Source organism: Heterodontus francisci, unplaced genomic scaffold, assembly GCF_036365525.1.
Source record: "Heterodontus francisci isolate sHetFra1 unplaced genomic scaffold, sHetFra1.hap1 HAP1_SCAFFOLD_2370, whole genome shotgun sequence".
In the NCBI taxonomy this organism is placed as follows: Eukaryota; Metazoa; Chordata; class Chondrichthyes; order Heterodontiformes; family Heterodontidae; genus Heterodontus; species Heterodontus francisci.
In genome coordinates, this window is record NW_027141839.1 from 1 (window position 1) to 21,837 (window position 21,837).

Sequence of the window (21,837 nt, forward strand, 5' to 3'; positions counted from 1 at the left end):
ACTTCCAGGCCAAAGGTTTCTAGCTGGGTCTATTTTGGAGTATCTCAGAAGAGTGACAGTGGGATAACCCAAAGCCACCAGGAGTAAAACATCATGACTAGTGCCCCCCCTAATTAGGTCACTACTAATGCACAAATAGTCCACCTAACCTAAAATAAAAACTCAAACAAAATCACAACCTGGCTTGTTTCATTAATAATAGTTAACATTCTGTGGTGCCCACTGATCACAGAAGGCCTCAAGCTTAATCCCTGATTAGGGCACTGCCTACTCACTCTCCAGGGCTACTTGGGCACCAATAAGACTGGGGACAAGACGCAGGCAGTCGGGGTTTCCAGCCAGGCCTACTTTACCCCAGTGACGCTTGAACCACAAGTGCCCCCTCAGACTGAGGAGGTCTCCACAAATAAAATGATCTAACATGAAGCCCAACTAAGCTAAGAAGTGTAGAGGCTGGGATTCCTGCCTGGTGATGGGCTACTTCTCAAACTTGTTACTCTTTACTCATTTGGGTGTGGAGACAATGCTTCAGTGAGTGAGCCACAGGCTGGAATCTAATACACAGATTCAGGTGATTTGTATACAGAATAATGGATACCTGTAAGTGAGTTACAGGTTGGAATCAAATTGAGGGGTTCAGATGATTTATATTCAGAATAATCGATAATCAATGATTTGCTCTGCGTTGCTCAATAATCCAGACCCAATGGATAAGGCAGGTAAATGTGCAAACCCTGCTGTGTGAACAGGAAGGAAATCACTCCCAGACAGTCGGAGAGTAGGAAGCACTTTATTGCAATTAGCTAACTTTTGCTGCTCCATTAATGGGTATGAGGGGGGAGTTCACAGACAATCTATCGACACTACACAAAGCCAGATTCTGAGTGAGCTTTGTGAGATGCCTATGTGAATGTAATGGCCTGGAACTGGCATCAACGATTGTGAAGCATGGTGACCAGATGAAATGGTGAGATTCAGTCCCATGATTCCTTTGTTACTGTGGAAATTCTGTTCAGAATGTTCTTCAGCCTGTCGACGATAGCTGAAAGAAAGAGGAGAGAGAATGTTTTATGAGCTGTGCAATGATCATTCTAAATTTTCTTTGTGAGCGCAGCCTGTTTATTTAATGTGCAGTACCTTTAAATTTTTTTGCTTGCACGCACACACATGATATCTTAAAGGGAACAGCTTGTGAGCAGCTGTGCATGCATGCAGTGTAAAGGGAACATGGTGCTTTGTACCAGCAACAGGACAAGCAACATGAGAAATAATCAGGGGTTTTACCCATCACTGGGTAGAGTCCTAGGCCCAACCATCTTCAGCTGCTCCATCAATGACCTTCTCTCCTTTTAAGGACAGAAGTGAGGATGTTTGTTGATGATTGCACAGTGTTCAGTACCATGCGTGACTCCTTAGATAACTGAAGCAGTCTGTACCCACATGCAGCAAGACCTGGATAACATTCAGGCTTGAGTTAATAAGTGGCAAGTAACATTTGCGCCACATATGTTCCAGGCAATAACCATCTCCAACAAGAAAGAATCTAAGCATCTCCCTTTACATTCAATTGCATAACAGTCACTGAATCCCCCACCATCAACATCCTGGGGGTCATCACTGACCAGAAACTGAACTGGACCAGCCATATAAATACTGTGGCTACAAGAGCAGGTTAGAGGCTGGGAATTCTGTGGTGCATAACTCGCCTTCTGACTCCCCAATACCTGTCCACCATCTACAAGGCACAAGTGATGAAATACTCTCCACTTGCCTGGATAAGCACAGCTCCAACACTCAAGAAGCTCGACACTATCCAGGAGACAGTAGCTCACTTGATTGGCACCTCATACATCACTTTAAACATTCACTCCCTCCACCACCAGCGCACAGTGGCAGCACTGTGTACCATATACAGATAAGCTTCAGCAATTCGCCACGCCTCCTTCAACAGCACCTTCCAAACCCTTGACCTCTATCACCTAGAAGATGCATGGGAACACCACCACCTACAAGTTCCTGACTTGGCACTATATCGCTGTTCCTTCACTGTCGCTGGGTCAAAAACCTGAAACTCCCTTCCTAATAGCACTGTGGGTGTACCTATAACACATGTACCTATAACACATGTACCTATAACACATGTACCTATAACACATGGACCGCAGCAGTTCAAGAAGGCGGCTCACCATCACCTTCTCTGGGGCAATTAGGGATGGGCAACAAATGCTGGCCTAGTCAGCGACGCTCAAATCCCATGAACAAATAAAAAAAAAATCAGTGCCGGGCATCAGACAGAGCCCCTCACATCACATGTTTCGCCTCATGGAGACCAGAGAGCGATCTTAGCTTGAACACTGGGCTGTGCCTGCTCCCTCAGCTTTGTAGGGTACACCCAAGGAAACTCTTCTAGACCAATTCCACCCCTACCCATAGTGAACAGAGAGTATTGTTGTCGGAACTGCCATTTGGAGTGTTCTCATCTGGGAGATTTCATTTGGTGACCCTTGGATTTGATGTATCCTTGGAAGTTTCATCAAATGATCTCCCGCCTCCAACTGTCCTGCCCTCACACTCCTGTCGTAGGTCACCTGACATGTCCATCCTTGTGGCACAGTGCCTTCCCATGCCAATTGAAAAGCGAACAGACGCTTTCTTACCAGATTGGATGAGTCTTGACTGCAAGTAAAACAGCCTTTTTCCTCTGTCTCCAATATTTTTATAACTGATGAACAAAAGTGTTGAAAGAAAATTGAATAAAAACTCTAGTTTTTCTCCCAGGTTGCTGACAGCAATGTATAGAAGATAAATCTTTAATTCTTGGAGACTCCAGGACAATCCTGGACAGTTAGTAACCTAGGATGACCCTCACACACACCTGTCTGTATCTGTTCGCATACTGGGTGTAGTGGGGAACCATTCAGGAGATGGGCTGTAGATCTCTGCTGGAGACACATGTAGATACTGCCTGCTGTGAGGTGTGGAACAATACACAAACCTTTACAGATCATGAGCAAGATAAAATGAACAAGCTGCCTGCAGTTTAGCTGAACCTCCCGCTCAGGAACCCCAGCTATAAAAGCGCTGCCTACCTCCAGCTTTTGGCCTCTCGAAAGGGTCAAAGGCACGACATTCATCGATCAGCTCATGTAAGTCCTTGGGACAGTCGCTGGGCAGAGGCTCTCGGACTTTTTCCTCACAGACCTTTTGGCGGATGACCTTGTCGCTACAATCTGCTCAACAACATAGATGGACTTTAAGACGGTTGTTGTGCCTCAGTGCAACGTAGAGGCTGTAAACTGCATTTCATTGTGATCAAACTCCTTGTCTGTACAATATATCTGTACTTGCAGCATGAACCCACCTAGAGCCCACTCTACCCCATGTTCTACGGAGTCACTCCCAACATGGGCTCCATCCATAAATCCCGTGAGCCTCAATTTCACACCCAATGGGGCCAATCAAGATGTCAAGGCCCAGATTTCCAACATCCAGGCGTGTGATGGAATTAAAACAAGGCATAAAACCTGATAAGAATCTGAGGGGGAGAGATGACAGGCTCAGAGGAGCGTGAATTGCATGGAGGAAGCTGAATGCAGGGGGCAACTGGGCTCGGAGATGAATGTACAGGCAGTCCCCTAAGGGGAGCTGGACACAGGGAAGAACTGGACTCGGAGGTAGCTGGAAGGAACTGGACATCGAAGAACTGGACTCAGAGATGACTGGACGGAACTGGATGTAGGGAGCTGGACCTTAGGAGCTGAAAGCAGGGGTGTTGAAAGGAGCTGATTACATTGTACACTTGATGTGATTTATGGGGCACAACACTTGAAATTGTTATATGAATAGCCCTACAAGTCAAACTGAAACCTTCAATCAAGGCAGTTTCTAAATCTATGCTTGTAATTTTCCCTCGGGAATCCAATCCATAAACGTTGATTCATCATTTACCATAGCCTTCTTAACATTGCCCTGCACACAGCACAGCCCAGCCACAATACACTCATTCAACAATGATTCAATCCCAGCAAAAGAGAGTCTACATTAAACCAAAGCATAGCACCCAGAGCCGGGCAGCACCCAGAGGCGACAGCATCCACCCAGTGTGAGGCACATCCAGATCTAGACAGCACCCAACCAGCATGAGACAGCACTCAGAGCCGGACAGAGACTTATGAGAGTACTCAGTGGCAGGCAACACTCACCAAGCACCAGCACCACCCAGCCAGCATGAGATTGCTCCCAGTACCAGAGAGCACCCAGCCAGCGTGTGATAGCACCCAACACTAGAAAGTACCCAGCCAACATGTAATAGCACCCAGTACTAGAGAGCACCCAGCCAGTGTGTGATAGCACCCAGTACAAGAGAGAACCCAGCCAGTGTGTGATAGCACCCAGTACTAGCGAGAACCCAGCCAGTGTGCGATAGCACCCAGCACTAGAGAGAACCCAGCCAGTGTGCGATAGCACCCAGCACTGGAGAGCACCCAGCCAGTGTTTGATAGAACACAGCACCAGAGAGCACCCTAACAGTGTGTGATAGCACCCAGCAATATGGAACATCCAGCCAGTGTGCAATAGAACCAAGCAACAGATAATACTATCCATTATCAGGCAGCAGTCACCCAGCACCATACAGCCTTCAACACCAGAACCGTACAAGACACACTGTCAAACAGTACCAAATACTACCCATCCAGCACCAGACAGAATTGAGCTCTGGACCACCTATAAGGCTCAGAGCAACAGATGTATGGGAACATCACCACCTGCAAGTTCCCCTCCAGGTCACACACCATCCTGACTTGGAACGTTTCTTCACTGTCGCTGGATCAAAATCCTGGAACTCCCTTTCTAACAGCACTGTGGGTTCACTTGCTCTGACTATGTACTAACCCCACATGGGGCTGCAGTGTTTAAGAAGGCGCCTCACCACCACCTTCTCAAGGGCAATCAGGGATGGGTAATAAATTCTGACCTTGCCAGCCATGTCCACATCCCAGGAGAGAATAAAAAAAAGACAGTGTTGAGCTCCAGACAGCACCCATTCAATATCAGATACAGCCTCATACCAACAATATCACAGCACCTTTCCAATGAAACAGGAAAAGAAAGATTAGTTGGATGCAGAAGATTTTACTCTTTACCTTTAAATGGTGTTTTACGGCTGGCTATCTCCCATAGGACAATCCCAAAACTGAAAGGGAAAAATCAGATAAAACCAGGGTTCAAGCACCAATTACCTGTCAATCATCACCCACAAGGGGACAGTACAATGAAAAATTGGCAGTCATGCCCCATCACAAACCAATCCCCATTACAAACCATTCTCCCATTAAACACTGATCCCACAGTACAACCTGATCACCAGTACACACGGATAACCATGAAAAACCTACCCCCCTGTACACACTGATCCCCCAGCACAACTGATCCACAGAACACACTAATCCCCCAGTACACACTGATCCCCCAGTACACACTGATCCCCCAGTACCACTGACCACCAGAACACACTGATCCCCCAGTACCACTGACCACCAGAACACACTGATTCCCCAGCACAAACTGATCCCCCAGTATCACTGACCACCAGAACACACTGACCACCAGAACACACTGACCACCAGAACACACTGATCCCCCAGTGTAAAATGATCCCCGGAACACACTCAGCCCCCGGAACACACTCAGCCCCCGGAACACACTCAGCCCCCGGAACAAACGGATCGCCCTGTACAAAATGATCCCCAGGAACACACTGATCCCCAGGGACACAATGATCGCCCAGGACACAATGATCGCCCAGGACACATTAACCCCCCAGTACACACTGATCCCCCAGAATACACTGATTCCCGGTACACACCCGACCCCCCGGTACACACCCGACCCCCCGGTACACACCCGACCCCCCGGTACACACTCAGCCCCAGAACAAACGGATCGCCCTGTACAAAATGATCCCCAGAACACACTGATCCCTCTGTATAAACTGATCCCCCAGTACAAACTAATCTCCAGTTCATACTGATGGCCATTACAAACTGATCACCTAGTGTATACTGATCCCCAGTACATTTAGATCCCCAGAAAACACACTGATTCCCAGTACAAACGGATTGCCCTGTACAAAATGATCCCTCTGTATAAACTGATCCCCCGGAACACACTCAGCCCCCGGAACAAACGGATCGCCCAGAACACACTGATCGCCCAGAACACACTGATCGCCCAGAACACACTGATCTCCCAGAACACACTGATTCAGAGTACCAAGTGATCCCCCAGAACACACTGATGCCCCAGTACACACTGATCCCCCAGTACACACTGATTCAGAGTACCAAGTGATCCCCTCAGAACACACTGATCCCCCAGTACACACTGATTCAGAGTACCAAGTGATCCCCCAGAACACACTGATGCCCCAGTACACACTGATCCCCCAGTACACACTGATTCAGAGTACCAAGTGATCCCCCAGAACACACTGATCCCCCAGTACACACTGATCCCCTCAGAACACACTGATCCCCCAGTACACACTGATCCCCTCAGAACACACTGATCCCCAGTACACACTGATTCAGAGTACCAAGTGATCCCCCAGAACACACTGATCCCCCAGTACACACTGATCCCCTCAGAACACACTGATCCCCCAGTACACACTGATCCCCTCAGAACACACTGATCCCCTCAGAACACACTGATCCCCAGTACACACTGATTCAGAGTACCAAGTGATCCCCCAGAACACACTGATCCCCCAGAACAAACGGATCCCCCAGAACAAACGGATCCCCCAGAACAAACGGATCCCCCAGAACAAACGGATCCCCCAGAACAAACGGATCGCCCAGAACAAACGGATCGCCCAGAACACACTGATTCAGAGTACCAAGTGATCCCCCAGAACACACTGATTCCCCAGTACCAAGTGATCCCCCAGAACACACTGATTCCCAGTACCAAGTGATCCCCCAGAACACACTGATTCCCCAGTACCAAGTGATCCCCAGACCACGATCTCCCAGAACACACCTGATTCCCGAGTACCAAGTGATCCCCCAGACACACTGATTCCCAGTACCAAGTGATCCCCCAGAACACACTGATTCCCCAGTACCAAGTGATCCCCCAGAACACACTGATCCCATACCAAGTGAGTCCCCCAGAACAACACTGATTCCCAGTACCAAGTGAGTGATCACCCCAGAACACACTGATTCCCCCAGTACCAAGTGATCCCCCAGAACACACCTGATTCCCCAGTACCCAAGTTGATCCCCCAGAACACATCGGCTCGCCCACAGTACAGGATCCCAGAACTGATTCCCCCATACACACTGATTCCCAGTACCAAGTGATCCCCCAGAACACACTGATTCCCAGTACCAAGTGATCCCCAGACACACTGATCCCAGTCAAGCATCCCAAACACACTGATCCTCCCAGTACACACGTGATCCCCAGTACAAGTGATCCCCATACACTGATCCCTCAGTACCAAGTGATCCCCCAGAACAAACTGATTCCCCAGTACCAAACTGATCCCCCAACAAACGGATCAAGAGTACCAAGTGATCCCCCAGAACACACTGATTCCCAGTACCAAGTGATCCCCCAGAACACACTGATCCCTCAGAACACACTGATCCCCCAGAACACACTGATCCCCCAGAACACACTGATCCACAGCACAAACTGATCGCCATGACAAAAATGATGCCCAGAACACACTGATCCCTCAGAACACACTGATCCCTCAGAACACACTGATCCCTCAGAACACACTGATTCAGAGTACCAAAGTGATCCCCCAGAACACATTAACCCCCCAGTACACACTGATCCCCCAGAACACACTGATCCCACCGTACAAAGTGATCCCCAGAACACACTGATGCCCAGAACACACTGATGCCCAGAACACACTGATTCGCATTATAAACCAATCCCCCAGGACATAATGACCCCCCATTACAAACTGATCCCCCGAACACATTGATCTCCCATTGCACACCGATCCCCCAGTTCACACTGATTCACATTATAAACTGATCCCCCAGGACATAATGATCCCCCATTACAAACTAATATCCCAGTATGCACATCTGCAGGACACACTGATCCCCAGGACACACTGATCCCCAGGACACACTGATCCCCAGGACACACTGATGCCCCAGTACATACTGAACGCTCATTAAAAACCGATCCTCCAGGACACAATGATACCCCATTACAAACCAATCTCCCAGTACATACTGATTCACATTTAAAACTAATCCCCCATTACACACTGATCCCCCATTACACACTGATCCCCCATACGAACATACGAATAAGGAGCAGGAGTAGACCACTCGGCCCCTCAAGCCTGCTCTCATTCAACAAGATCATGGCTGATCTGATTGTAACCTCAACTCCACATTCCCTCCTACTCCTGATAACCTTTCACCCCCTTGCTTATCAAGAATCTATCTACCTCTGCCTTAAAAATAATCAAAGACTCTGCTTCCACTGCCTTTTGAGAAAGAGAATTCCAAAGACTCACGACCTTCTGAGAGAAAATAATTCTCCTCATCTCTGTCTTAAATGGGTGACCCCTTATTTTTAAATAGTGACCCCAGTTCTAAATTCTCTCACAAAGGGAAACATTCTTTCCACATCCACCCTGTCAAGACCCCTCAGGATCTTATATGTTTCAATCAAGTCGCCTCTTACCCTTCTAAACTCCAGCGGATACAAGCCTAGCCTGTCCAATCTTTCCTCATAAGACAGCCCGCCCATTCCAGGCATCAGTCGAGTAAACCTTCTCTGTACTGCCTCCAACACATTTACATCCTTCCTTAAATAAGGAGACCGATACTGTACACAGTACTCCAGATGTGGTCTCACCAATGCCCCGTATAGCTGAAGCATAACCTCCCTACTTTTGTATTCAATTCCCCTTGCAATAAATCATAACATTCTAATAGCTTTCCTGATTACTTGCTGTACCTGCATACTAACCTTTTATGATTCATGCACTAGGACATCCAGATCCCTCTGCATCTCAGAGCTCTGCAATCTCTCACCATTTAGATAATATGCTTCTTTTTCATTCCTCCTGCCAAAATGGCCAATTTCACATTTTCCCACATTATACTCCACTTGCCAGATCTTTGCCCACTCACTTAACCTATCTATATCCCTTCGTAGCCTCCTTATGTCCTCTTCACAAGTTACTTTCCTACCTATCTTTGGGTCATCAGCAAATTTAGCAACCATACAGTACACACTGCTCCCTCATTACACACTGATCCCCCATTACGCACTGATTCCCCATTACGCACTGATTCCCCATTACGCACTGATTCCCCATTACGCACTGATGTTCCACATTACGCACTGATCTCCCTTTAAAAACTGATCCATGATTGCACACCAAAAGCCCACTACACTCTGATTCCTGTTGCACATTGGCTCCACACAATCTGTGACATATTGAACCCCCTTGCCTCTTACAGTCTGATCTTCTTTCCAGATTGAACCACCATTACAGACTGATATTGTTCCCCTGCTACAGACATAGCCCCTAATATGCACCACCCCGGTTAACACTGCCCCACAACCTGTTATGTTTAATCAATATTACACATTGAACCCCCATTGCATATTGATACAGTTGCCCTGTTGCACACTCAGATGCTAACAGCTACAATATCGGTTGCGGCTTGACCATGACTTTCTCCATTCTCTAGCTGCAATGATCATACCTAAACTCTTACCTGTACACTTCGCAGGGCTTGTCATATGGGTAGTGGATGTTGCACAGCTGCTGCGGTGAGATGTATGGTACCAGGTGGGATCTCTGATTGGCAACACTGATCCGTCGGATAGAGGTCTCTGTCTTTGCCAGGTCCAAGCCTCCTAACTAAACACAGAAAAAGAGAAAGAATGAAGCAAATGCTGGGATGGACATCACACCCTCAATATTGTGCCCCCAATCCACACTTAGGAACGTTGGAACAGGAGTAGGCCATTTAGCCCCTTGAACCTGTTCCACCATTCAATGAGATCATGACTGATCTGTTACCTGACTTCCAGATACTTGCCTTTGCCCCATATCCCTTAATATCTTTGGATAACACAAATCTATCAATCTCATTTTAAAATTAACAATTGATCTAGCATCAATTGCTGCTTGCAGAAAAGAGTTCCAAACCTCTACCACACTTTGGACTGGATTTTATGGGCCCTCGCGAGATGGAGTTGGAGGTGCAGGGGGGGCGGGTCTGTAGAATTGCGATGGGAGGCGGGAGTGGAGGGCCCGCTGCCTCCTCATCTCCAAATGATTTTGTCAGGGGCGGGATAGGCCGACAATGGTTTCCCGCCCAGAGGCCAATTGAGGCCTCTTCCTGCCCCTCCTCTTCCTGGGATTTAACCAGCGGTGGGGACTGCCTCCGTTACGTGGGAAGGTTGCCCAGAAAAATGAGGTGCCCTTCCTGCGGGCTTATTGGGGGGGGGGGGTCCCTCCTCTGTGGCTCTGTGGGTGATTGTGGCCCATGGAGGACCACAGCTGAGAAAAGCTCCACATCCCTGGACCCCACCACCCCTGCACAAAACACCCATCCTCCCACCACTCTCCCCCACACCCCCCCAACTGGGGCCTTCTGGACTGGCCCCAGCTACCCTGCCTCACCTACGTCTGGCCCAGGCTCCAGCACTGGGCCTGGGTCCAAGGCCTCTGCAGTACTCACTGTGGCCACTGCTCCCGGTGTTGCTCCTGATACTGCTGAGCTGCTGGCCCGCTGATTGTCTGGCAGCTCTTGGAGGCGAGATCCCCGTGATCCTGGCATTGGGCACTTAAGTGCCGAAACAACATAAGATCGCCCCGAGGTGGGTGTGCTCGAAAAGGCCGAAACGGGATCCCCTGCCTTTTCAGCCCGCTGCTGGGAGTTCCGCCGCGCCACAAACTTCGGACCTTTGTGTGTAGAAATGTTTCCTAATTTCCTGAAAGGTCCGTCTCTAATTTTTAGACTATACCCCCTAGTCCTAGACTCCCCTACCAGCAGAAATACACTGTTCTCCTTAATATCTTGAAATTTTTGATCAAATCACACCCTGCTTACGAAGAGCTGGGTCTGTGCTCAGTGAGCCAGACACTTCCCTCAGTCATACATCCAGGTTAGAAAGGTTCCACTCCTGCTGCTCCACATTCACCCATTCTGCCAAGCCAGTCACAGCAGGGCCTTCCTGATTCAAAGGAGTATATGTCTCTGTTTGGGCATCTCAACTGGTTCAGGAACTACATGGCTCCTTGGAGCATAACCAAGGATTCTGACTTTCTGGGAAATATTGGAAGGAAGCTCTGAGAATGACCATCCTGATTTCCACTTGCAGCAGAACAAGAGACTCCTCCAACCTAGTTACCTCATAGCAAACAAGATTAAAAAATTCCACACAGGCCGAGCAGATAAGCACAAATGGAACAGTGTGCAAGAGGGCACAGTCCTGCTTAAATTCTGGTCCTGCATATAGTATAGTCATGTGTACATACTGGCCCGGCATACGTTACAGTCCTGTATATATTACAGTCATGTGTACATACTGGCCCTGCGTAATATATAAAACTGCTTAAATTCTGGCCCTGCATATATTACAGACATGTGTATATACTGGCCCGGCATACGTTACAGTCCTGTATATATTACAGTCATGTGTATATACTGGCACTGCGTACGTTACAGTCCTGCTTAACTTCTGGTCCTGCATATATTACAGTCATGCGTATATCCTGGCCCTGCGTACGTTACAGTTCTGCTTAAATTCTGGTCCTGCATATATTCTGCTCCTGCCACAGCCCAAAGCTTTTTTAGATACAGGTGCTGTTGGTCCACTGAAGCCGTGACAGACCGAACTATCTACCTGAGCAAAAAGCAAAGCATACAGACACCACAAATCTGAAACAAAAGCAAAAACAAAATGCTGTAAACGTTCAGCAGATCAGGCAGCATTTGTAGACAGATCTTTCAGGTATGGATCTTTTGTTAAAACTGTTGTGCATCATTCCTACTATCTACCTGCCAGCTCACTTCAGTTGGTAGCACTCTCATCTCTGAGACAGGAAAGAGTGGATTCAAATTTCAGTCCAGGGCTTGAGCACATAATCTAGGCTGACACTTCAGTGCAGTACTGAGGGAGTGTCAGGCTTCTTAAAAACAAAATCAAAAACTTTAATGTCCCTATTGTTCCTTTCTCTCTGTTTCTCTGGCTCTCTGAAAGCTCTTGTTCAAGCAGGTGATGTTGATGACTTTGTGGAGTTGGACGCAGACACAATGGCGAGGGGCCATTTCTTCTGCAAAGGGACCCGAACTGGGGGATGGGAATATATAGGCCACACTGACAGGAAACGGTCGCTATGGAAACAAGCTTGAGGACAGAACTTTGGAAAGATCTGAAACTATCAGGAATGAAGCTACAGTCACTGGACCAAGGGAGCAGGCCCAGTGTTCAGCAAAGTACAGGGAATTTAGTTCCAATGCTGGAGTCTTTGAATAGCCCTAGGGTTAGCATTAATGGGGATCTTCATCGTTTACATCAACAAACCTTCACTCTAAGACCGTGGTCTACCAGGAACCTGGTACTGTCAATAGAGCAGTGAAGTTTGAACTTCTCATTTGATTGGTGCATCCTGCAACAAAGCAAAACAAAAGGACATTACTGTAACACTAAACACACCCAACAATGAAACAAAAACAGAAAATGCTGCAAATACGCAGCAGGTCAGGCAGCATCTGTCGAGAGAAAAACAGAGTTAATGTTTCAGGTCTCTGTGACCTTTCATCAGAATTCACCCAATAACGACCTTCCGTTCAATCCGCTGGTAGAAAGACCTGCCAATCCTGTATGAATTGAAGTGTCTGAGTGTGTTTTTATTAAATTGCAAGGACCTTGAAATAGATGTCTGAAAGGTACAGGTCCATGTGCTGAGATCCAGGAGTGCAGCCACACGGCAGATGCCCTGAGTCCGGGGTCCAAGAGGGAAGTAGCAGGTGTTAGCCAGCCACATATCTGACAATATGGAAACCCGTCACTATGTTTAAGAGTCTCTGAACCAAGACACCCAGAGAATTTTCTTTTGCCCAATGTGTTCCTGCAGGGACACTCCCCACTTACCAATGTCGAGAGAGATTAGGCATAGGGTTAGGGCTCCCCCAAGTGTGCCCAGGGGTACTGCTAGAATTTAACCAGCTATAACCATGCACGGCATTGGCCTGCAGGGTTATCTGGAGCCTTGTGGGAAGAATTCCAGCTCCCCGCGACAAGGCTACCCCTTCAGGTTCCATAAATGAACCAAGTCGAGCATCCAGAGTTCATACTGCAGACTAACCAAGTGAAGTCTGGTATGGAGGATGGACTTGGTTTCAAATCCCCATTACTGCATGTGTCCTGTTGAAGGCACCACAAGTCCTTACAGATCCACCTACTTCCCAGGATAATCACGAGTTTGTTCGGCCTTTGCTTGGTTGATAATAGGTACAATGAAGTCCTGATGAATGACGTGGCGAGCAGCATAATTCTCCATAGGATGTGTGATTGAAATGCCACCATCTTCCTCACCAGAGCACTGCACCCCATCGAATGGCAGTTCCAATCAGTTGGTGGTGAGCAACTTCAGCATCCGCTGAACTTCAGCAGCCCAATCGGCACAAGGCAGATATTCTGAACCTAAGCATCTGCCTGGATGTACTCAGTGGAACATCTGGGGCTAGGTGTGCTGTACAAAATTAAGAAATCATGCAACATGAAATAGTTCTTTAAGCCCATCAAGCCCATACTCTGCAATAAAGTGCACACAACCTGTAGTATCAGTGGTGGCAGGCAGCAGCCAAGAAAATTGAATTTGGGGCTGTGAGTTCCAGAGGGGGCCTCATATAGGCATTATCCCCCGCTATTGCATTTACAAAGGACCTAATGACTGTTTCAGGCACAGGCCTCAGACAAGTGTACAGGAGCCTCGATCAATATGGCGGGAAGCAGACCTCAAGCACAGAACATACATGCACACAGCACCTTTTATTTATTTGTTCTTGGAATGTGAGCATCATTGTCAAGGCCATCTCTAATTGCATTTTTTAGAAAGTGGTGGTGAGCCAACTTCTTGAACCGCAGTAGTCTGTGTGGGGTAGGTACACACACAGTGTTGTTAGGAAGGGAGTTCTAGGATTTTGATCCAGTGACAGTGAAGGAACAGCGATATAGTTCCAAGTCAGGATGGTGTGTGATCTGAGGGGATTTTGGAGGTATGGTGTTCCCATGCTTTTGCTGCCCTTGTCCTTCTAGCTGGTAGAGGTTGCAGGTTTGGAAGATGCTGTCGAAGGAGGCTTGACAAGTTGCTGCTGGGCATCTTGTACATGGTACACACTGCTACCATTGTGCGCTGGTGGTGAAGGGAGTGAACGTTTAAGGTTGTGGATGGGGCGCCGATCAAGCAGGCTGCTTTGTCTTGGAAGGTGTCAAGCTTCTTGAGTGTTGTTGGAGCTACACTCATCCAGACAAGTGGAGAGTATTCCATCACACTCCTGACTTGTGCCTTGCAGATAGTAGACAGGCTTTTGGGAGTCAGGAGGTGAGGTACTCACTGCAGAATTCCCAGCCTCTGACCTGCTCTTGTATGGCTGATCCAGTTAAGTTTCTGGCCAATGTTAACACCCAGGATGTTGATGGTGGGGATTCAGCTATGGTATTGCTGTTGAATGTCATGGGGAGATGGTTAGATTTTCTCTTATTTGAGATGGTCATTGCCTAGCACTTCTGTCCACAAATGCTACTTGCCACTTATCAGCCCAAGCCTGAATATTGTCCAGATCTTGTTGCATGCTGGTATGGACTGCTTCAGTATCTGAGAAGTTGTGACTGGTACTGAGCACTGTGCAGTCTTCAGCAAACATCCCCACTTCTGACCTTATGTTGGAGGGAAGGTCATTGATGAAGCAGCTGAAGATGGTTGGGCCTAGGACACTATCCTGAGGAACTCCTACAGTGATATCTTGGGGCTGAGATGATTGACCCCCAACAACCACAACCATCTTCCTTTGTGCAAGGTATGACTCAAACTAGTAGAGAGTTTTCCCCCTGATTCCCATTGACTTCAATTTTGTGATGGCTCCTTGACGCTACACACGATCAAATGCTGCCTTGATGTCAGGACAGGCACTCTCATCTCATCTCTGAAATTCAGCTCTTTTGTTCATGTTTGGATCAAGACAGTTATGAAGTCTGGAGCTGAGTGGCCCTGGCAGAACCCAAACGGAGCATCAGTGAGAAGGTTGTTGCTGAGTAAGTGCCACCTAATCGTCTTGTTGATGACACCTTGATTAAGAGTAGACTGATGGGGCAATAATTGGCCGGAATTGGATTTGTCCTGCTTTTTGTGCATAGGACATACCTGGGCAATTTTTCACATTGTCAGGTAGATGCCTGTTTGTAGCTGTAGTGGAACATTTTGGCTAGGGGGACAGCTGGTTCTGGAGCTCTAGTCTTCAGTACTACAGCTGGGATGTTGTCAGGGCCGTAGACTCCAGAATGATATCAATGGTTTGGTTGAGTGGGCGGGAAAATGGCAAATGGAATTCAATCCAGAGAAGTATAAGGTAATGCATTTGGGGAGGGCAAATAAAGCAAGGGAATTAACAATAAACGGGAGGATATTGAGAGGGATAGAAGAAGTGAGAGACCTTGGAGCGCGTCCACAGGTCCCTGAAGGTGGCAGGATAGATAGATTGAGTGGTGAAGAAGGCATATGGATTGCTTTCCTTTATTGGCTGAGGTATAGAATACAAAACCAGGGATGTGATGCTGGAACTGTATAAAACGCTGGTTAGGCCACAGCTGGAGTATTGCGTACAGTTCTGGTCACCACATTACAGAAAGGACATAATTGCTCTGGAGAGAGTATAGAGGAGATTTACAAGAATGTTGTCAGGACTTGAAGGTTGCAGCTATGAGGAAAGTTTGGATCGGCTAGGGATGTTTTCTCTGGAACTGAGGAGGCAGAGGGGAGACTTAATTGAAGTCTATAAAATTATGAGGGGCCTAGATAGAGTAGACAGGAAGGACCTGTTTCTCCTGGCAGGGAGGTCAGTTACCAGGGGGCGCAGATTTAAGGTGATTAGTAGAAGAATTAGAGGGGCATGAGGAAAAACTTTTTCACCCAGAGGGTGGTGGGTGTCTGGAATTCACTGCCAGGAACTGTGGTGGAGGCAGAAACCCTCAATTCTTTTAAAAGGTACCTGGACATGTACCTGAAGTGTTGTAACCTGCAAGGCTATGGACCAGGTGCTGGAAGGTGGGATTAGATTGGGCAGCTAGTTTTCTTGCCGGCCGGTGTGGACACAATGGACTGAATGGTCTCCTTCTGTGCTGTAATTGTTCTATGGTTCCATTAACCATTGCCCATTTCCTCGCCCCTGCCTTCTGATACACCAAATTCAAAATCCTTATCCTGCTCCATAAATCCCTCTATGGGTTCACCCTATCCCCTCTCTGTAACCTCCTTCAGCCACATATCCTGTTCCATACCCTTCACTGCTCTGACTCTCGTTCCCTTTAATCCCACCCTCTTTTTGTTCCACCATCAATGACAGAGCTTTCAGTTGCTTGAGCCCTACTCTCTAAAGCAATTATGCCTTTAAAATGAAAACAAAAACAAAAAGTACTGGAAATAAATACTCAGGATCTGTGGAAAGAGAAACAGAGCTAACATTTCAGGTTGACGAGCTTTCGACAGAATTGGAAAAAGTCAGAGATGTAAAAGATTTAAGTAAATACAGAGGTGGGAAAACGGGGGGAAGAGGAGGACAGAGCAAAAGGGAAGTTCTGTGATAGGATGGAGGGTAGGAGAGGTTAAATGAGAAAGGAATGATGATACAAGACAAAAGGGGTTGGTAAAGAGACAAGTAAAGAAACAAGAGATGAATCTAGAGTAGGTGTGAATGGGAAGATGATCGATGGAAAGTCATTACCTACAGCTGCTTTCTGAAAAAATGGGAGCAGTGATTATTATCTGTAATTATTGAACTCAATATTAATTCCGGAAGGCCATAAAGTGCCTAATTGAAAGGTGAGATGCTATTACTTGAGCTTCATTGGAACAATGTAGGGAGGCTGAAGACAGAGAGGTCAGAGTGCAAGTGGGGCAGTAAATTAAAATAGCAAGTCACTGGAAGCTCGGGGTCATGCTTGTGGACTGAATGGAGGTGTTCCACAAAGCAATCAGCCAATCTGTGACTTGTCTCCCCAATGTAGAGGAAACTGTAGTGTGAGCAGTGAATACTGTATATTGAATTGAAAGAAGTAAATTGTTGCTTTACCTGGAAGGAGTGTTTGCGGCCTTGGATGGTGGGAAAGGACGAAGTAAAACGGCAGGTGTTGTATCTCCTGTGCTTACATTTGAATGTGCCACGGGAATGGGAGGGGCTGTTGGGTGTGATTGAAGAATGGACAAGGGTGTCACGAAGGGAATGATCCCTTCGGAATGCTGAAAGGGGAGGGGAGGAGAAGATGGGTTTGGTGGTGGAATCACGCTGCAGGTGTTGGAAATGACGGAGGATGATCCATTGATAATGAAGGCTGGTGGGGTGGAAGGTGAGGACAAGGGGAACCCTATTGCGTTTCTGGGAAAGGGTGAGAGCAGAAGTGTGGGAAATGGAAGGGGCACAGTCATGGGTCCTGTCGACCACAGTGGAGAGGAATCTTTGCTTGACAAAAGAGGAGAACAGATCAGAAGAACTGGTACAGAAGGTGGCATCATCAAAACAGATGTTAAGGGGATGGAGAAACTGGGAGAATGGAATGGAGATTGGAGTCCTTATAGGAAGCAAGGTAGGTGGAAGTGTACTCAAGGTAACTGTGGGAGTCGATAGGCTTATAGTATATATTCGTTGACAGCCTATCCCCAGAAGCAGAGACAGAGAATTCGAAGAAAGGAAGGGAAGAGTTGGAAACTGACATGTGAAAGTGAGAGAAGGGTGAAAACTGGAAGCAAAATGAATGAAATTTTCCAGTTATGGTGAGAGCAGGAAATACCACCGATACAGTCATCATTGTTCCAGTCCTACTCAGGGACCCTCCCCCACCTCTTTTTCTGGTCCAAAGAATATTTCACATATCCCACAAAAAGGCAGGTATGTCTCATATCTGTACAGGTTCCCATAGCAACACCTTTTATCTGGAGGAAGTGAGTGGAGTCAAAGGGGAAGTCATTCAATGCGAGTAGAGGTTCAGCCAGGTGGAGGAGGGTGTTGGTGGGTGGGGATTGGTTAGGCCTCCTTTCAAGAAAGAAACAGAGAGCTTTCAGACCATCCTGGTGAGGTGGGAGATGGAGAGGAATTGAATGTCCATGGTGAAAAGGAGGTCGTTGGCCCAGGAAACAGGAAAATTTTAAAGTGGCGTAGGGCACGGAAGAGTTGTGGATTTCCTGTATCCACAGTAATTTGTTTATACCTTTAAAATACTTCTCAAAACCTATGGTATAGGAACAAGAGTAGGACCTTCAGCCCCTCAAGCCTGTTCTGCCATTCTATAAGATCATGACTGATCTGTACCTCAACTCCATTTACCCGCCTTTTCTCCAATTCTCTTCATAACCTTATCCAATAAAAATCTGTCAGTCTCAATCCAGAAATTTTAAAAGTCCCAGCATTCACAGCTTTTTGGGGAAGAGAGTTCCAGATTTGAACCAATGCTTTGTGTGAAAGTGTGCTGCCTGATTTCACTCTTGAATGACTGAGCTGTAATTTTAAGATTGTGCCCGCTTGCTCTGAATTCTTTCCACAAAAGTAAATAGCTTCTCCCTTTCTTCCCCTATCGAATCGCTTTATCATTTAAAACACCTCGATTCAATCACCCTTTAACCTTTTACCACACTTTTGATCATCTCTCCTATCTGTTGCTACCTGTTTCTCCTCTGTGAAGACCCTTGGCATGTTCTATTGTCTTTAAACAGTCCATGATTGTAAATTTCTGTTGTTGATGCAGTCAGGCAGTAGGAAAATATCAGATCAGGGACTCAGCACAACTCCCACCTTTCTCGTCCCAATGACATTACCTCTATATTGGATTAGGGTAAACTAGACCGTTGGAATAAACCAGTCAGGCGACATAAAGCTTGACCTAATCTCTTCATTCTACCAATTTCCTAATTGTCACAAAGCCAGCCTACCTGTACAGGCCACTGGCAGCGTCCAGTGCCATGCGAACACGTCTCTCCCAGCTGAGCTGCTGTTCTCCCTCCAGCACCCTGCGCAGGCTCCCCAGCTCACAATACTCCATCACGATCAAGAATACAGGGCTGGGACCTGTGAGAAACAGCAGCAGGTTGGCCAATTGTATGACTATCAGTCTGCGATTCACTGAAGTCCTAGTGTTGATCTGACCGCAAATGTGACTTTGCTCGCAAACTGGCACTGCCGGCTCCTGGCGCACTTGCCTAAGGCAGCGGACAGTTAGTGTAAAGTAGCTTTGCCGGATCATTAAGGTTTTGAGAAGAAACAGCAATACCAGCGCAGCACATAACCCAATGTAAGCGGCTTTTGACGGTCAGAACGATAATCTTTGAAAGAGACCAAGTAGCGCGTTAGTTTCATGTCTTACGTTGAGAGGTAATTGACCTGAAACATTGATTCCATTTCTCTCTCCACAGATGCTGCTGAGCGTTTCCAACATTTTCTGTTTTTATTTCAGATTTCCAGCATTCACAGGATTTTGCTTTAGGTTTTCTATTTTGATCCAGCCTGGGCGAGTCACTTCTGTGCACAGCTTCCCTCAATCACCTACCCCAATCTTGCCAAAACCATTAACACTGCTCCTTTATTATATCTCCCTTCAGACCTGCCGGAGATTGGTACCGGGGTGAGCTGTGGGGGTCACTGAGTCGCGCCACACTTGCAGCACTGAGCGGGTCGGGGCTTTGTTACCAAGTCCACCTCGTGTCCAGCATACTGGCGTTCTAACCTGGGGCAGTGCTTCTAGCAGACCAACACCAGAATCATTATTCCAATAGCTTTATCCAGCCTGGAAGCAGTCATTCCACCTTATCTGGAGTAAGATGTTTGAAGGCAGTTACCTCGTTTTGCCATCAGGTGCAGTTGTAAACTTACAAATGTAGCTGATGGAGATGGGGTGGGGGGAGATGTCCTTTTACCAGCTCCATTCAGCTAAGGTAAAAAAGTGCCTACAGATGATGTCCCTTCACCAAATATCTGGATTGAGACCCAGCACAGATGGAGCAGGTGAAGGGCTATGCTCTCACTCAGCTGTTGTTCGGTAAAAAGTAAACTGCTGACAAATTTACATTCTTAAGCAGCAATACTGTCTATAACAGTAATTTTTCACTCAACTGACAAGACAGAGAGTCAGACTGGACAGCAGAGGGACAGTCAGACAATGGGATAGGCTAGACAGTGGAGGGAGAGTCAGACATTGAGACAGATGGACCATGGAGCGAGAGTCAGACATTGAGACAGACTGGATGGTGGAGGGAGAGTCAGACGGTGAGGCAGACTGGACTGCGGAGGAAGAGTCCGACATTGAGACAGACTGGACCACGGAGGGAGAGTGAGACAGACTAGACAGTGGAGGGAGAGTCAGACCCTGAGACAGTCTAGACAGCAGAGGAAGAATTGTAGAATTCTACAATCAGAGAATGATGCAGCACAGAAGGAAGCCATTCGGTCCATGGAGTCTGTGCTAGCTCTTTGAGAGTGCTATCCAATTATTTCCACTGTCTCGCTCTTTCTCCATAGCCCATAAAAAATTCCCTTTTCAAGTATTTATCCAATTTTCTTTTGGAAGTTACGACTGAGTTTTCTTCCACCAGCCTTCCAGGCAGTGCATTCCAGATTGTAACAACTCGCTGTGTAATTTTGTTTCCTCATGTCACCTCCAGTTCTTCTACCAATTATTTCTTCTTATTTAATCCTATCAAAACCATTCTTGATTTCTTCATCCAGTTTCTTCAGTCTCTCCACACAACTGAAGTCTTTCATAGTTGACCAAGAGGTCATGGAGCAAAGGCAAACAATATGTTAATGGTGTGTTGAAAGACAAAGCATTAGTACAGATAGGGTGTTAACGAACTGAAGATTGAGCATCAGGAAGTACAAACGTGAAAAAAAAACAGTGGGTAAGCAAACTGAACAAACTACAATGAAATGAAATAAACAAAAGAAAAAAATTGTAAAAAATGTATAAAAGAAAAAATAACTAAAAGTAAAAGTAAAATGGGGGGCCCGTCATGCTCTGAAATTATTGAACTCAATGTTCAGTCCGGCAGGCTGTAGTGTGCCTAATCAGAAAATGAGATGCTGTTCCTTGAGCGTGCGTTGATGTTCACTGGAACACTGCAGCAATCCCAGGATAGAGATGTGAGCATGAGAGCAGGGGAGAGTGTTGAAATGGCAAGCAACCGGAAGCTCAGGGTCCTGCTTGCGGACTGAACGGAGGTGTTCCGCAAAGCGGTCACCCAGTCTGCGTTTGGTCTCCCCAATGTAGAGGAGACCACATTGTGAGCAGCGAATACAGTATACTACATTGAAAGAAGTACAAGTAAATCGCTGCTTCACCTGAAAGGAGTGTTTGGGGCCTAGGAAAGTGAGGTGAGAGGAGGTAATCTACACCTTCTCCTTTGTTATCTCTTGCCCCACCCCCAGCTCACTTGCTTATAACCTTTGACATTTCTAATATTTGCTAGTTCTGAAGAAGGGTCACTGACCCGAAAGGTTAACTCTGCTTCTCTTTCCACAGATGCTGCCAGACCTGCTGAGTGGTTCCAGCATTTCTTGTTTT

At 47.0% G+C, this 21,837-nt stretch overlaps 1 protein-coding gene across 1 annotated transcript; it reads right to left on the reverse strand.

The window, feature by feature from the left end:
• Positions 1-774: 774 nt before the first annotated feature.
• On the reverse strand, positions 775-19,524 carry LOC137364889 (mixed lineage kinase domain-like protein). Its single transcript, XM_068027790.1, has 7 exons — positions 19,214-19,524; positions 12,598-12,682; positions 9,777-9,922; positions 5,145-5,194; positions 3,090-3,230; positions 2,876-2,968; positions 775-1,042 (listed from the first exon to the last, which is right to left on the reverse strand). The coding sequence occupies exons 1-7, from the start codon at positions 19,522-19,524 to the stop codon at positions 975-977; spliced, it is 894 nt and encodes a 297-aa protein (XP_067883891.1). The 3' UTR covers positions 775-974.
• Between the last annotated feature and the right edge of the window lie 2,313 nt (positions 19,525-21,837).